General features: G+C 37.5%; 1 protein-coding gene across 1 annotated transcript in view; it reads left to right on the top strand.

Annotated features, from left to right (window-relative positions):
• The first annotated feature begins 2,212 nt into the window (after nt 1-2,212).
• htra1b (HtrA serine peptidase 1b) overlaps nt 2,213-17,782 on the top strand; it is a 75,138-nt gene continuing 59,568 nt past the window's right edge. Inside the window, exon 1 of the mRNA XM_056469197.1 lies at nt 2,213-2,819. Coding sequence (XP_056325172.1) covers nt 2,360-2,819 — 460 coding nt within the window. The 5' untranslated portion in view covers nt 2,213-2,359. The remainder of the gene's footprint in view (nt 2,820-17,782) is intronic.

The raw sequence follows: 17,782 nt of genomic DNA, 5'->3' as shown, positions 1-17,782 counted from the left end.
AGTTGATTTTAAGATCCTTATTTTCACATATAAAGTATTGCACATTACTGCCCCGGTCTATATCTGTGAACTTATTAGGCCATATACAGCTTATACAGTTTCTCTTGTTTGTCTGTCGTTCTCGCTGCCAACTAAAAGATGATCAAGCTTTCTGTGTTGCCGCCCCAAAGCTCTGGAACAGTTTCACTCTTAAAATCAGCATTTCTCCATCATTTGCATGCTTTTAAATCTGATTTAAAGACTTATTTTTACTCCCTTACCTTTGTGTGATGAATGCATGTTATTTTATATATTTTTGTGCATATACAGTAAGTTAGATTAGTCAGTACTGAAACCAAATCTGGAGCTAATCTAACAAAATAACGATAACAGTCTAAAAAGTAGTACACCCAAATTTATATGTTATAGAAAAATATTAAATACAAATTTTAAAAAGAGGAAAAATCAAGAAAAAAAAATTAATTTATCTGAAATTTGTAGGTTGTAATTATATATTTTTTGCAATATTTTGCCTGAATTTAACTGTATTATCTTTCAATTTCTAAATATGTTTGGTGACTAAAATATTATTTTAATATTTTTTGTTTTGTTTAAATGCACCAAAATGGGGTGTACTTAATTATGCTGAGCACTATATATACAGTTGAAGTCAGAATTATTAACGCCGCTGAATTATTAGCTCCTCTGTTTATTTTTTCCCCAATTTCTGTTTAACGGAGAGATTTTTTTCAACACATTTCTAAACATAATAGTTTTAATAACTCATTTCTAATAACTGATTTATTTTATCTTTGCCATGATGACAGTAAATAATATTTGAGTAGATATTTTTAAGACACTTCTATACAGCTTAAAGTGACATTTAAAGGCTTAACTAGGTTAGTTACGTTAACTAGACAGGTTAGGGTAATTAGGTAAGTTATTGTATAATGATGGTTTGTTCTGTAGAAAGTAAAAAAAAAAAACTGCTTAAAGGGGTTAATAATTTTGATCTTAAAATGGTTTTTAAAAAAAATCAAAAACTGCTTTTATTCTAGCAGAAATACAACAAATAACACTCAGTAGAAGAAAAAATATCAGACATACTGTGAAAATTTCCTTGCTCTGTTAAACATCATTTGGGAAATATTTAAAAAAGAAGAGAAAAAAATTATAGGGGGCCAATAATTCTGAACTTAACTGTATATATTTTTTCTCATTTTTAATACAAGTTTATATTTTTTGCTCAAACCAGAAACCTTCTTGCTGCGAGGCAATCGTGCTATACCCACTGCTTCACCGTGATGCCCTTGTTTATTTGTTTCCAGTAAATATTTTCTATAATAATTTTTCATATATACATATACAGAAATATTTTTACGTTTATTTATTTATTTTTTGTTTTTTTCAAATTTTAATGTGTTTGCCAAAATAAATACTGGTGCAAAGGAGTATTACAGATAATATGGCATTAAATTCATTAACATGCTTAAAACACGATCAGGATACATCTTTTACTTGTTTTAGTTCATATTACAAGAAATATGTTGAAAAGTAACAGAACTGTGAGTATATTATTCTTTATAGAATCCAAAAGAGACCAGACTGGGACATGTAGGATCCTTATTAATTTATTACTGCATAGATGTGAAGTGCAAACTTCCAAAAACTTTAAATAAATAGTTTTTAGAAGCTTAGAGGACACAGTTAAAAAAAAATAGAGGTTTTAAGGGTTTGCAGATGCTTGTTTGTAACTCATCAAAAACATATTTTTATAGTTACTGTACTTTTACCCTTGTAACTATCCACATTCTTCCCTATATTATATACTAAAAGACTAACTTGATCAAATTATATACGGTAGTTATTATATATTAATTGTTATTAGTTTTTAATCTAGCAATGTTATTAATTACAAATTTTAGAAAAAGGACACATTTTATTAATATAAATACTTTAAATGTAGCCTATTTTTAATTAAGCAAATAAACTGATTGATTGATTGATTGATTGATTGATTGATTGATTGATTGATTGATTGATTGATTTTATACAATTATATCTTTCAAAATGTGTGTATGGGAGATGTTACCATAATATTTAGACACATGCTTGAGGCGTGGCCTCTTTGTTTACCATTAAGCCCGTCCCACCCCTGTCCCTGACGTCATACTCAACCAATCAGCGTTGTTGTTTTTTTCTCCTCAAGCATTATAAAGTCTGTCATTGAAGCGCAAGATAACGGGCATTTGACAGTACATCAAACTTGGGCAAGTTCACTGTAGTTTAAGCTTTGTTTATCCCGTGACGTTTTCCAAATCTAAGCAACTTGGAAATATTTGACTTAAAAGTTTTGTAAGCCTTTGATTATAGTTGCAAAATGCGTCTGTTGGTTCTGTGCGCGTTTGTTATTCTGGTGCCGCTGCTGTGCGATGCGCGGATCATTAAGCGTTACGTGATCGGCTGTCCGGAGCGCTGTGATAAGAGTCTCTGTCCGCCCATACCGCCCGACTGTCTGGCCGGAGACATCCTGGACCAGTGCGACTGCTGCCCGGTGTGCGCGTCCGGCGAGGGTGAGTCCTGCGGCGGCACGGGGAAGCTGGGAGACCCGGAGTGTGGAGAAGGTCTGGAGTGCGCTGTGTCTGAAGGAGTTGGAGCAACGACCACCGTGAGACGGAGAGGAAAGACCGGCGTCTGTGTGTGTAAGAGTTCTGAACCGGTCTGCGGCAGTGATGGGGTGTCCTACAGGAACATCTGCGAACTCAAGAGGGTCAGTAACCGGGCGCAGAAGCTCCAGCAGCCCCCCATCATCTTCATCCAGAGAGGAGCCTGCGGGAAAGGTAAGAATTGACTGTTTTCACCCTTGTAGGGTTTTTCAAAATATCCAAACCTAGAATGCTGCCTATATACTGTGTAAAAATGCCAGGATCCACACAATTCCTTCAAGTTTTCCCAACACAAATCGATTAAGGTAACTGTTTTTACCCTGAACATAAAACAATTAAGTTGTCCCCCCCAAAAAAATTAATAATTGTGTTGTTTCAATTCATTTTAAGTATATAGTTTAAACACGCTGCAAAAGTCTTTTTCTACTGTAGACAATGATTTAGTGCATCATAGCCACGTGGAAACAGCAAAATTGTCTGTCAAGGTTGCTAATTCACACTGCCATTCTCAATTGTTTTCGGAGGCACATTCAATTTATTAGTGTTTTTATTTGAGGTTTTTTTTTAGATAAAAAAGTTCTTGGCGTCAGCATGTTTTGGTCAGTAAAGACAATTCTAAAGAAAATAGAGGGAACAAGTCTTTTGTCTTTAAGTCAATAAGGGTCACATTTTTTGGTTAAATGATACAATTTCTGTAGAGAAATCTCAAAGCACAAATATCATACCACAACAGATCAATTAACATAGAACATCAAATCAAAAGATCAATTAAAAAAAATACTAGGGCCATTTGATTTTTTCTTTAAAAAGACAATTTTCAAGTTACTTTTATTGCTGTTTACTGTGAAATAACTGATCAAAAACATGGAATGGTGAGAGAAATAGCCATTTTATAAGAAAAAATTCCGATGGTACTCAGGTTTTACATGTGAACTTATCAAATTCACTATCAAATCCACTCTGAACTTACTCTGAGAACAGTGTTGACATGCCCTAAAGTTACATACTCTGCTGATCCCTTATATCACATACCATCGCTTAGGTAGTTAAGATATCAAATAAAGAGATCAGATGGAAAAACCTCTAGTGTCATTTGAAATTTTCTTCTAAAAGTGCATTTTACAAGTTACTTTTATTGCATTTAATGTGAAATAACTGATCAAAAACATGGGAAGGTGAGAGAAATGCCCATTTTAGAAAAAAAAAAAATCAAATGGTACTTTGAGGTTTTTGCATTCAAACTCTTCAAATTCACTATTAAATCCACTCCACACTCACTCTAGGAACAGTGTTGACATGCCCTAAAGTTATATAATCTGCTGATCTCTTATATCACATACCATCCCTTAGTTAGTAAGTTTAAAATAAGACTTTTACAATGTGACTTTGATTGTTCACAATTGCTCTAAGGTGTTGAATGCTTTCCCCCCATTGGAATTAAATAAATAAACTGCTTAGTATCTTGTATTGCGTGATTTAAATTGGCTCCCTCTCAAGACGATAAACACAGAAGCTTATTAGATGTTGACGGTCCGTCCAAAGCTCCATTACCGGGATTTATGCTTGGCACTGAAAACAAACAGGAATACAGTGAAAAACACATCCACAGCAAATATCCACACAAGGGGAAAAAGTTCTTCCCTTCAAGAAGAGACAAATAGTTGATCCAAAATTGCAGGCAGAAAAGTATATTCCAAAAAGTTCAGTGTTTCAGGAGGTCTGAATAAATCCAATGCATTAAAGAGATCTGACCCATCAAAACTAAGGATTTTAGTTCAGTAAAATAGCGACATTTCAAACACCAACGTTTTTAAAAGGGGCCTTTGGTTTGCCTTCATATTATATTTCATAATCAATGCGAAATGCAATCAAATTGTTTAGCACAATGCCAGAAGAGCATTTTTAAAAATCCATATGGTAGATGGCAATTAAATTAAAGGCAGATTCACACAAAGACTGATTAAATGTATTAAAACCATTCTAAATGTGAACGAATCATTTAATTTCTTTCCACTTTATGCACAATAAAATCACTGGCAATAAGAATCCATTCTGCTTTAAAGAGTGTAATGATTTAAAGGGATAGTTCACCCCAAAGTTAAACTTCCTAACCATTTACTGACAATCAAGTGGTTTTAACATCTAGTAGTATCTTAAATATGCAAAATAAGATATTTTGAAGAATGTTGCAAACCAGCACTCACTGACATCCATAGTAGGAACAAGTAATAGTCAATGGCTGCTGCTTTCCATTATTTTCCAATGCCTAGATCTGCTGTTTTGGTGCCTAATTCTAAAACACAAATGTCAGGTTCCAAAGTTAAAACTCCAATCATATTCGTAAGAAACTGATATTTAACAATGATTTATATACATTTAAAGACATATGCTAATTGATTATACATGATTTTGTTGCATTAACTCAGCTTATTATTAAACAGTCATTTTAGGGGCTCACACATTTGAAAACGATATACCTAACTTAAAGCTCTAGTGGATAAGATTTATTGTGAGTTTTTAAAAAAAGAAAAATTTGATCTCTGATAGCTCATCTTGACCTGCCACTTTTGAAAGTTTGGCTGGTCATCAGCTGAGATGGCACTAGGATTTGTAACAGATCTGTAATGTACTGTAATGAACTCTTCTAAAAGCCTCATCCAATGCGATTAATTAGGTGTTACCAGGCCTTTATGTCATTGGAGATAATGATTTCCAAATCAAGTCTGGCACAGTCTGTAACTCCACGTAACCTGGCTACCTGCGTATTCTCTTTGACTTATTACGTCGTCACCTCACCTTTGTTCCGGTCACCGTTTGACTTGTCAAAAATAGAGTTATGTGGGTTTGTTTGTGCTCCCGGGACCTGCTGAAATGTCCTTCTTCAGCTAAAGCTCTGTTTCTACTCAGTCAAAGCTGAAGCATGACATCTACCATCACATGATGTAATCTACATCTGGAGTTCTCCGTGCTGGACATTATCTAAGAAACCAATTCTCTGAGGATCCACATCTAGGTCAAATTTTACAATGTTTGAACTGTTTTTCCCGACATTTCAGACATGTGATCGTATGGGTGTTTGTTTAGCTAGATGGAAGTCAAAGACAAAAAAAGGATCAAAACCATAAAAGTATAATAGTACTTGATTTGTTTTCATGAATTAGATGTCCTGCTTAATGAAATTTTTTTCTAAGCAAAACATAATGACTTTCATATTTTAGTACCTTAATTTATTGGACATGTTCTCCCATGTTCGTGTAGATTTCCTCCGGGTGCTCTGGTTTCTCCCACAGTCCAAAGACATGCAGTATGTGAATTTAATAAACTAATTTGTCCGTAGTGTATGTGTGTGAATGTGAGAGTGTATGGATGTCTCCCAGTACTGGGTTGCAGCTGGATGGGCATCCGCTGTGTAAAAAATATGCTGGATAAGTTGGTGGTCCACTGTGGCGACCTCTGATGAATAAAGGGACTAAGCCAAAGGAAAATGAATGAATGAATGAATGAATGAATGAATGAATGAATGGCCCCTGTACAAAAAAAAAAACAGAGTTACTAAATACGTTCATCTGGAGCGGTTTCATTGTAAATAAACAGTTGAAACGGTCAGTAATATGTTTTATTATTATTATTATTTACAAAGAATAGATAAGTAATTTGCATTAGAAAAAACTGCAACTAAATTAGCAATCTGTTTAGCCTATTAAAATTATTATCTATTATAAAGAAATTTAATCAAGTTATCAAATCTCATTAATCTTTTCATTCATTTCTTTTCGGCTTAGTCCCTTTATTAATCTGGGGTCGCCACAGTGGAATGAGCTGCCAACTTATCCAGCACGTTTTACGCAGCGGATGCCCTTCCAGCCACAACCCATCTTTGGGAAACATCCACACACACTCATTCACTACAGACAATTTAGCCTACCCAATTGACCTGTACCGCATGTCTTTGGACTGTGGGGGAAACTGAAGCACCCGGAGGAAACCCACGCGAACGCAGGGAGAACATGCAAACTCCAAACGCCAACTGACCCAGCCAAGGCTCGAACCAGCGGCCTTCTTGCTGTGAGGCGACAGCACTACCTATTGCTCCACTGCGTCGCCGTTAATCTTTTCTTAACTGTATAATTTAAACATTCTGATTAAAGAGCAGCGAATGAATATCTCATTTAGATTTTTTTTAATTTAATCACTTTTAAAGGTGTCACTTTAAAAATGCACAGATCTATAATGAAGCATTCAATTGATGTTAGCTCATTTAAGACTAAATTTGTTGTGTTTAAAAGAAAACCCACCAAGATCGACATGTTTAGATATAATAATAATAATAATAATAATAATTATTATTATTATTATATTATTATGTTGGCGTCACGGTAGCGCAGTGGACAATCGCCAGCACAATCGCCTCACAGCAAGAAGGTCACTGGTTGGAGCCTCGGCTGGATCAGTTGCCATTTCTGTGTGGAGTTTGCAAGTTCTCCCCGTGTTCGCATGGGTTTCCTCCGGGTGCTTTAATTTCCCCCACAAGTCCAAAGAAAATGAATTAATGAATTAATGAATTAATTATTATTATTATTATTATTATTATTATTATTATTATTTTTATTATTATGTGTATGTGTGTGTCTGTTCGAACACGCACCCAAAACCCAGAGTTTTGCTCCCCAAACGGATTCTGAACACGCGATTTGAAGTGAAACGGCGTCTATTTATCACTATGAGCGCGTCTGACAGTCATGCACTTGAACTGTTTTGGGGATTGCATAGTAGGGGCAAAGGCGCCTGTAATGAAAATGAAGGGAATCTCAATGTTTTTATATTTATTTCAAAAAGTTTTCATGCCTAAATGAAAGGAAAGATTGGCTGAACACATTCACATTTAAGAGCAAGGGGCATTCAGCGATATGGGTTGCATATAGGGAGGATCAGCTCTTTAATGTTTATTTCCACTCTTCACAGAAAGATTAAAAATACAGGAGAAAAACAAAAATACCTTTATGGGATGATAGTGGGATAGAACTGTAAAATATGGGAGAATCCTGGGAAAAATGGGAGAGTTGACAGGTATGTACTGATAGACAGACAGACAGACAGATAGACAGATAGACAGATAGACAGATAGATAGATAGATAGATAGATAGATAGATAGATAGATAGATAGATAGATAGATAGATAGATAGATAGATAGATAGACAACTGAGTTTTTGTTCAATTCACTTATAGTGCATGTCTTTGGACTGGGGGAGAAACCGGAGCACCTGGAGGAAACCCATGTTATTATGGGGAGAGCATGCAAACTCCACACGGAAATGCCAACTGGTCCAGCCAAGACTCGAATCAGTGACCTTCTTGCTGTGAGACAACAGTGCAAACCACTGAGCCACCATGCTGCCTCTATAGAATATATAAATATAAACATATATAAAATATAAACAAATAAAATATGTTTTAACAAAATCCAATGTCTGTTACATAAAAGTGTCCATAAGGAAACACCCAAGAAGTCAACACCCTTATGGGAGGACTAAGGGTCTTGCCCAAACACTTACATTGTTGAACACCCAAATGATCTGTGGAAGAAATATGTTTTGATATTGCCCAAACCGAGGAAAAAAAGTTATTAGGCTTTAGTTGATGACAGACATCAGTTCTTGGATAAAGGTGTGATTTAATGAGCAAGAGAATCAGCAGTGTGGACTTTAATAACTACAGATATAGTCCTGAGAGCATAAAGAGTGTCTGTCTTTAACATAGGAAGCGAGAGTGTTATGCTGCAGTAAAGCCAACACACACTCTCCATGGTTTGCCTCAAGTGCTGAGTTTGCATCAGAGGAGGAAATGCATACCGCGAGCCAATCTTAGCCGGTGGCATGTACAGTATAAGAACTGCAAAGAAACTTAAGGAAATCTTATGTCGACAGTGCAGTTCTGCTGTTAGGCAAAATGCTATTGATGTGGAAAATTCATTCAGGGAGGGCAGGTACAGTAAGATTTAGCCATGCTTACCCTATGCTGATTGTGGCTAATGAGCTGCAACCAATATATATATATATTTTTTTATATATAAAACAGTTATAATAAATAACAGTTATAATAAATAAAAAAGCCAAAAATACATTAATAAATGAAAAATTCTGATGCGAAAAACTTAGGAATTTTCTTCTAAAATGAGCATTTTTTTCAGCCTCTAATGTTCAGTTATTTCACCATAAAGACAATAAAAGGAAACTCTTCTTTGCTATAAAAGTGAAATTACTGAATCTAGAAGCTGAGAAAATCCAATCTTAGTAGTACATTTCAACTGAAACTAAAAATTAGTCCCAACAGTCAGTACATTTACAATGGGCAACAATATTTCAATATGAACATAATTAAAAACATAGCTGCAAGCAGCAGTTATGGGGGCCAAGCAGCCCAGCGGCCACATCATAAACAAGCTACACAGCAACTGGAAAATTCTATAACTTTTTGGCAGCATAGTCTGAGCCAAATTAGTGGAAATTGGGCTAACGATCTATGGAGAGTTCAAAACAACAGATTTTCAAGCTAATTCAAGATGGTGGACAGGAACAGGTTGTGTCAATTAGGGAATAAATTATATCAATGGTCTCTGTATGATCCAATAAATCTGCAAAACCAGTCTCATGAAAATAGACAAAATATTCAAACAATACTCTGCTTATCTACCATAAACAGAGACTTATTACCTTATTAACGTCAACAGTAAAGACAAATTGATTTGAAATGTTCATATTTTAGCCATATCATCAAATATTATCATATTGTTATTGTGTAGGACTTTTCGCAGCATTTTGTGAAAGCATAAAACAGTAAACAAACGAGGATGGTTTGAGTAACAATTTGTTTGTATGTAAAGTATTCAAAATGAAACCCCCAACATTGTATATAGTACCATAGCAAAAACAAACTGTAAAGAAAATCTGTAGGGATTTGTTTACACAGATATACAGCTTATCTCATTATGAAAATATGTCAGTTCTCGTTGATTAAGCCAGACCTGTTCCACAGTAAACCATGAGTTTGCTTGTAAGAAGTGCAGCTAAACAGTATGGGTCCTATCATACACCTGGCGCAATAAGGCGCAAGACATGTTTGCTGTGATGTGTTGCTATTTTCAGACCAACGCAACCCTAATTTTCCTGTTTTGGGCCATGTTGTTTAAATAGCAAATCCATTTGTGCCGCTTTGTGGACTCATGGGTGTGCCGCTCTAGAAAGGAGGTGTGTTAAGACTCAATGTTGGCGTGTTTTTTTGAGAAACTAAAATAGGCTGTGCAATTGACCAGCAGTTGGAATTGAAAGCAGGTCTAAAGTCCAGCACAGAGTGTGTTAGTTGGCCTCGCTTACACATTGCTTAATATACACAGGATGTACAGCAATACGCAAATATCTTTACAAATGAAATAAAAAATAAAGAATTAAAATGTTACAAAAAATGATTATTTTTTACTTAAATATAAAAAACACTACCTCCATGCCGTCTTCATTTCAGTTTATTAATGAAATTAATGAATTATATGCATATTTATAATTATTTTAATAAAAACAAGTTTAGATTAGTCCACCTGTCGGGTTTTGGACCATATGGGGCATGAGAACAGGATGTGTGTTTGGATATAACTCTATTATTGTTCATTTATTTGTTTGCTAGAAATTAGAACTGAATTTAGAAATAGTTTTGAAAGAAATATTTGCGCTTAACAATTGAAATTAAATATGTAGGCAGTTTCTGTGAGGAGTTATGCATCCCTACCAGGACCTACTTGTCATTTAACAATGATAAACCATGGTTCACACCAAAACTCAGACAGCTTCGTCAGGCCAAAGAGGATGCTTACAGGAGTGGTGACAGGATCCTGTACAATCGGGCCAGGAACACATTGACAAAGGAGATTGGTGTGGCTAAGAAAAGCTATGCCAAAAAGCTGCAAAACCAGTTTTCAGCTAACGACCCTGCATCAGTGTGGAGAGGCTTAAAAGATTTCACTAATTACAAGACACCGTCCCCCAGTATCGACAGCAATAAACATATTGCAAACGAGCTGAATATGTTCTACTGTAGGTTTGACACCTATGACCAGACACCTCACACCCACCCGGACCATCTCCCTACACAGCCATCAACACCACATCAACACAGCCCGGACCATCGCCCTACACGGCCATCAATACCACATCAACACAGCCCGGACCATCGCCCTACACAGCCATCAACACCTCCAGCCATCTTCCTCTCCCCCCCTGCTCTTCAGATCAGTGAGGAAAATGTGCGTCAGATCTTCAGTAAACAGAAGAGAAGGAAAGCACCAGGGCCAGATGGTGTCTAACCAGCCTGTCTGAGAACCTGCGCTGACCAGCTGGCTCCCATTTTCTCACATATCTTTAATAGATCACTGGAACAGCGCAAAGTTCCATCCTGCTTTAAGCGCTCCACCATCATCCCAATCCCAAAGAAGCCAAAGATCACAGGACTCAATGACTACAGACCTGTGGCCTTAACATCTGTGGCCATGAAGTCAGTCAGACCCCCTGCAGTTCGCCTATAGAGCAAACCGGTCTGTGGATGATGCAGTCAACATGGGACTGCATTATACCCTACAACATCTGGACAAACCAGGGAACTACGCAAGGATTCTGTTTGTGGACTTCAGTTCTGCCTTTAACACCATCGTCCCATCACTGCTTGAGTACAAACTGGCCCAGCTCTCTGTTCCTAGCTCTGTCTGTCAATGGATCACCAGCTTTCTGACAGATAGACAGCAGCTAGTCAGAATGGGCAAAATCACATCCGACAGCCGCACCATCAGCACTGGTGCCCCCCAGGGATGTGTTCTTTCTCCACTGCTCTTCTCCCTGTACACCAACGACTGCACTGCAAAAGACCCCTCCATCAAACTCATTAAGTTTGCAGACGACACTACTGTTATCGGCCTCATCCAGAACGGTGACGAGTCTGCATACAGACAGGAGGTGGAGCGGCTGGCGTTATGGTGCAGATACAACAACCTGGAGCTGAACACGCTCAAAACAGTGGAGATGATAGTGGACTTCAGGAGAAACCCCCCTGCACTCCCCCCACTCACCATCATGAACAGCACTGTGGCTGCAGTAGAGTCATTCAGGTTCCTGGGCACCACCATCTCTCAGGATCTGAAGTGGGACACTCATATAGACTCTATTGTGAAGAAAGCCCAGCAGAGACTGTACTTCCTTCGTCAGCTGAGAAAGTTAAACCTGCCACAGGAGCTGCTCGTACAGTTCTACTCAGCTGTCATCCAATCCATCCTCTGCACTTCAATCACCGTCTGGTTCGGCTCAGCTGCCAAAACTGACCTCCGTAGACTACAGCGAATAGTCCGGACTGCTGAACGAATCACTGGCACTACCCTTCCTACACTTCAAGAACTGTACTCTTCCAGAGTGAGTAAAAGGGCTCGCAAAATCACTCTGGATGCCTCACACCCAGCACACTACCTGTTCGAACTGTTACCGTCTGGTCGGCGCTTCAGAGCACCGAGCACAAAAACAGCCAGACACAGGAAAAGTTTCTTTCCTCAGGCTGTCTACCTTATGAACAGTTAAATATTCCCCTACTGTGCAATAAATATGTGCAATACTTTCTCATACGCACTTGTACACAGCACCTTATATCAATATACAATGCAATACTTTCTACATTCGCACTTGTACACAGCACCTTATAACCTGTATATTTATAACAATCTGTACATACAACTCAACATCCAGGTTTCTTCACTAACCGCATCTGTTTAATGTTCATCATTTTTTATTATTATTATTTTATTTTTTCAGATTATTTTGTGTTGTCACTTGTCACTTTATGTACACTGGAAGCTTCTGTAGCCAAAACAAATTCCTTGTGTGTGTGAAGCACACTTGGCAATAAAACCGATTCTGATTCTGATTCTGATCTGATAATGGATGTCTTCAACGGAGTGCGTACAACAAAGAGTAAGAGTAAAAGTGAAGAGAAAGTAAAGATGCCAAATGCAGGAGGCTTGTTTGTTATCCTCGTGTTGCAGATGGTCTGTTTAAATGTTTTCTTGCTAGTGAAGCATTCAGTTTTACAAAGTCCGCCATGTAAATAACAAATGTGCCATGGCGCGATGCATTGACTCTTAAAGGGAATGGGAGATGAGGCACTTATTGGTTTAATGCATGTTATTTTCAAAACACATCCATAACTCATTAAGAGAATAAGCACAACACTGTAAGACCATGCACAGGGGAGCAAACTGTATTTGTCCATCCTTAAAATAGCAAAAGTAGATTCGGACATGCCCTTAATGCTTTTGCACTATGCGCTGTAGACTATGCATCTAGATCGTTAAAATAGAGCCCTATAACTCAGTGAACATACAGTATAGCACCATACCTGAAAAAGAAATCATAAGAAATAATATTCCCTCTGCACATCAGAAAATTTATTTGACAGGAAAGTATGTTCACTTTAGCTATTTGCTTTTTTAAATTGTCTAATTTTAGGTTTATTTTACAATGTTAAAAAATAAAATGCTAAACATTTTGTAATTAATCAAGATTATTAAAGTCTGCATGAGCGGGAATTATATACTTCCAACTAAAATGGAATTTGAGTATACTGTAGGGGATGGGGGTTTCTTTTTTGCGCATCATTAAATATCAAGAAATAGTTCACTCAAAAATTACAACTAACCCTTACTACTCACCTTTACCCACCTTTACCCATCCTTGGTGTAAATGACTTTAAAAAAATTTAATTTTTTTGATAAACTATTCCTTTAAATTTTATACTCTACTTGTAGCGTATGTAATTACAGTATGTGTGCCATTTGTTTATACACAATGCTTGTATGATGATAAACTAAATATGAACACTTGGTTTAAAAGAAAAAAATTAAAGTGGTGATCCATACAAAAGCATTTAAGCTTCAAGAAAACTTTCACTTAATCACAGTGCTCTCAATAGATAAAAAATTATGTGTCTGCAGCAATGCTACTGTTGGTAAGGAATCATCTCTTTGCTTAAGCCAATTGGATGTGACCTACAAATAGCGCACAAACTACATTACATCACAACTGTCTCTAAGACTATTTGCAAGGCTTCCTACTATAGTTGGCCAGCCAGCGATGACACAGTATAGTTCACTTGAGGGTAGTGACATTTGTTTATGCATTGCTACAACAGTCCCCATTCATAAAAAGAGCTGGCCCATGCCTTCACCTGGAATATTTGAATTTCCACATTCATAACCTGCTAGCGGTATTCCAAAAACATGTTTAAAAGCAGTTCTTTTAGTCTGCTGGCCATTATATGACAAACAAAACATGCTAACGTAAGTGAATGTACTGTAATTAAGTAGCCGCCTGCGATTAGTTTCTAAATAAACAAATCTAAAATTAACATTTGAACACATGGTATTAACATGCATTTTCAGTGATCCGATCTTAAGTGTTTCTGAGATTGATTACTATTTAAACCTGTTACTGTTTACACCATAAGTCTCTGCTGAACACTAAAGCTGTGTTTTTTGGTTGATTTGGTTGTCTTGTCGATATTGAGACAAATTTTGACAATCCTAAAAGATTTTTATTATCCAAGGCTAAAGCCGAGCTTAAACTCTGTGCAATTTTTGATAATCCTATATGATTGTAGCTTGTCAGATTGTACGAATATGATCATCGTGCACGCTGTAAGATCTCAGTTGTCATAATGTGAGACTGAACGACAATCAAGACCCACCAAAAATGGACACGTACATGAAGAGCTTTCCAGAGTTTACCATAATCCATAAGTGACACGTTTGATAAATTGTGTTCTGTAGGGGTATGCAAGCACAAATATTGTGGAATGTTAATTTTGCTCGTAACATGTTTCGATAATAAAACCTGCAAGAAGTTGTTGCGTTAATTGTGTCATTGGGTTCGGTTCCTTGATTGGTTTTTATGGTTTCTGTTCTAACACATGAGTGTACAATATATAGTTTTTTTTAACATTCTGATATGTTTTGTATGACTTTTATTGGATTTTAAATGATGCATTTTGATGACTTAAAACTCTGCGCGAGTCTTCTTTCATCCATTTATGGAGCATCTTAATTGTCGTAAAGTCTGACACAATGACAACTTAGATCTTACAGTGCGACATGGATTATGTTACTACAGTTTGACAAGATATAATCATAAAGGGTTATTATATTTTCACAATGTGAGCCTGTCTTTTGGTGTTAATTTTTTTTCTTATTTTAATCAACTCTGCATCAGAAGTAATATCACATGAGACAGCATGGTACATAGTAAACAAAAAGATTGCGGTGGGCGACTACATCTTTGATCATATTCTATGTCTTATGTTACAGTGCTGCAAAGTATGAGCAGCTTGTGCACTTTTTCACACCACTTCCCATAACATTAACGTTACAGTGTTATCAGGTGGAGAGTAGGTGGTCTTCTGTGGTTTGTTCAACAACATGAGTGTCTACACCATGGGTCAACCATAGACTGCTAAAGATATGGACGTAGTATCCGTGACAACACCCATAGGTTCTGAAGAGCACAAATATAGCTACAAGTAGACATGGCCAATCGTCGTCATTTTGTTCGCGCGTCATCGCATTTGCTTAGACAGGCTTTTCTTTGGCAGAAATGCTTAATACTTCATTATAAATGACTAGTTTGTTGTTTGTGCTTGGTTGTACACTATATTAATAAAGTGTCAATAAAACACTTTTAAAAACACTGTCGTAATACATTAAGCCACAAAGCATTGTTTTTATGACGTTTTTCTACAGGAGAAAAACCCAAATTACTTCCAAATACTTCAAATATAGTCTGTGTTAGTAAATAAAAGGCTAATTATGAAATCCAGGCATAAAACAGTTTGACAGTGTTTCACCTGACTGTTCAGTAGACTACAGCTAATCAATGTTTCAGATTCTGGAGTGCAGTCAAGCTCGAAATAAAATTATAATTGATAAATTATCCTAAATAAAACAAATACATGGGTGGCGCAATGGCGCAGTAGGTAGTGCTGTCGCCTCACAGCAAGAAGGTCACTGGTTTGAGCCTCGGCTGGGTCAGTTGGCATTTAGTAGGCTAAATTGTCTGTAGTGTATGAGTGTGAATGAGTGTGTATGGATGTTTCCCAGAGATGGGTTGCAGCTGGAAGGGCATCCACTGCGTAAAACATGTGCTGGATGATTTGGTGGTTCATTCCGCTGTGGCAACCCCGGATTAATAAAGGGACTAAGCCGAAAAGAATATGAATGAATGAAAACAAATACATTTATAGATATGGTATATATGTAAGAATTGCAACCATTCAAAGGCAACTTGAATGATTTGTGAGCATAATAAAGTGCACACAGGATGCCAATATATCTGATAATCGTAGGAAATAATTCCAAAAGGCAATTAACTGTGTTAAGCCACACAAAACAAAACAAAAATATGATGTATCTGTCAAGCTTAGCGGCTAATCAGCCGGAATCAGCTGAGGTAAATTGACAGTGGCTAGCAGGACCTAGCTGTCACTCAAGTGGTTACCCCCTTAATTATGCTGACTTAATATCACTTAATGAAAATGAAACAGGTGAGTCATAGAAAATTCACCCTCCTCGCAGTCATGAAGGGTAATATTAGCTATATGCACCAAAACCATATTTTGTACCAGACTGTAAACATGTTTTTATCAGCTGTAAAATTGACCAGTTTAGCATTGCAGTCAGTGAACATCTGGATTTCCTGGAGCCAGCCCCCAAAGGCGAGTCGATGAATTGCAGTTTTAGTACCTTCCGTATTGGCTTCACGAGGGAGAACGGGAGGTTGCCGCTTGGGGTCAACAAACTTGGTCCTGGAGGGTTAGTGTCCTGTAGAGCTCCAACTGTCCTCAACATACATGCCTGGAAGCTTTAAGTATACCGTAATTAACTTGTCCAGATGTGTTTGATTGTTGTTAAAGCTTAAATCTGCAGGACACCAGGCCTCCAAGACTGAGTATGATGACCCCCAGAGCTTAATTTGTGCCACAACATGCCGGATCCGGCACCTCTGAATTCTGATGCGGCACTTCATTTTACCAATACCCCCATCAACTGCCCTCCTCCCCTGTTCGCTGTTCACTTTCACTTTTTTCCACGACTCCCCAACTCTCTTCACTTTCATCCGCGACAACCCCCCCCACACCTTTTCACATTTGTCCGCGACACCCCTCCGCCATCCAACACCCCTCCATCTTTCATTCATTTTCTTTTTGGCTTAGTCCCTTTATTAATCCGGGGTCGCCACAGTGGAATGAGCCGCCAACTTATCCAGCATGTTTTACGCAGCGGATGCCCTTCCAGCCGCAACCCATCTCTGGGAAACATCCACACACATTTACATACTTACACTACAGACAATTTAGCCTACCCAATTCACCTGTACCGCATGTCTTTGAAACCGGAGCACCCGGAGGAAACCCACGTGAACGCAGGGAGAACACAGAAACGCCAACTGACCCAGCCGAGGCTCGAACCAGCGACCTTCTTGCTGTGAGGCGACAACACTACCTGCTGCGTCACTGCATCGCCCACCCCTCCATCTTTGCACACTGAATCTTTTTATTTAGTCACTGAATCATTTTAGTATCCTTTTCCTCAAAATGTGTCATGCACAGAAACCTTGCTCTTTTGTTTGTCATAAAATGCTCTGTGCTGCGAGATGAGGTCCGATGGCATTCGAAAATTTGGCTTTTGCTTGTACAGCAGCTCTAAAGTGTCAAAACACCTCTCAAAATGCCTGCTATAAATGATTAGATTTTTTTATCACGAAATATGAAAAATTTGGAGGCAGTGTGTAAACTTAGTTGACACAATGTATGTCTAAATGGGATATATTGCCCTTGCAGTGCACTTCTTAGTAAATCAATCATGGCCGCAAAATTGAAGTGTCATTCCAAATCAAAGTAATCAAAACTTGTCACTTCCAAAGGCCTTAAGATATGAAAGATTTCAAAGGGTAAAACTTAAGCACACTGCAGGCTCCCGTGATCTTTGCACAGAGATGTTTTTGGTCTCATACACTTACATTCCATTTAGAAAGGATCATCCCTATGCCCTAATCTTTTAGAAGC

The sequence above is a fragment of the Danio aesculapii genome, chromosome 12, assembly GCF_903798145.1.
Source record: "Danio aesculapii chromosome 12, fDanAes4.1, whole genome shotgun sequence".
Taxonomy (NCBI): domain Eukaryota; kingdom Metazoa; phylum Chordata; class Actinopteri; order Cypriniformes; family Danionidae; genus Danio; species Danio aesculapii.
This window is presented reverse-complemented; position numbering and strand designations above follow the sequence as displayed.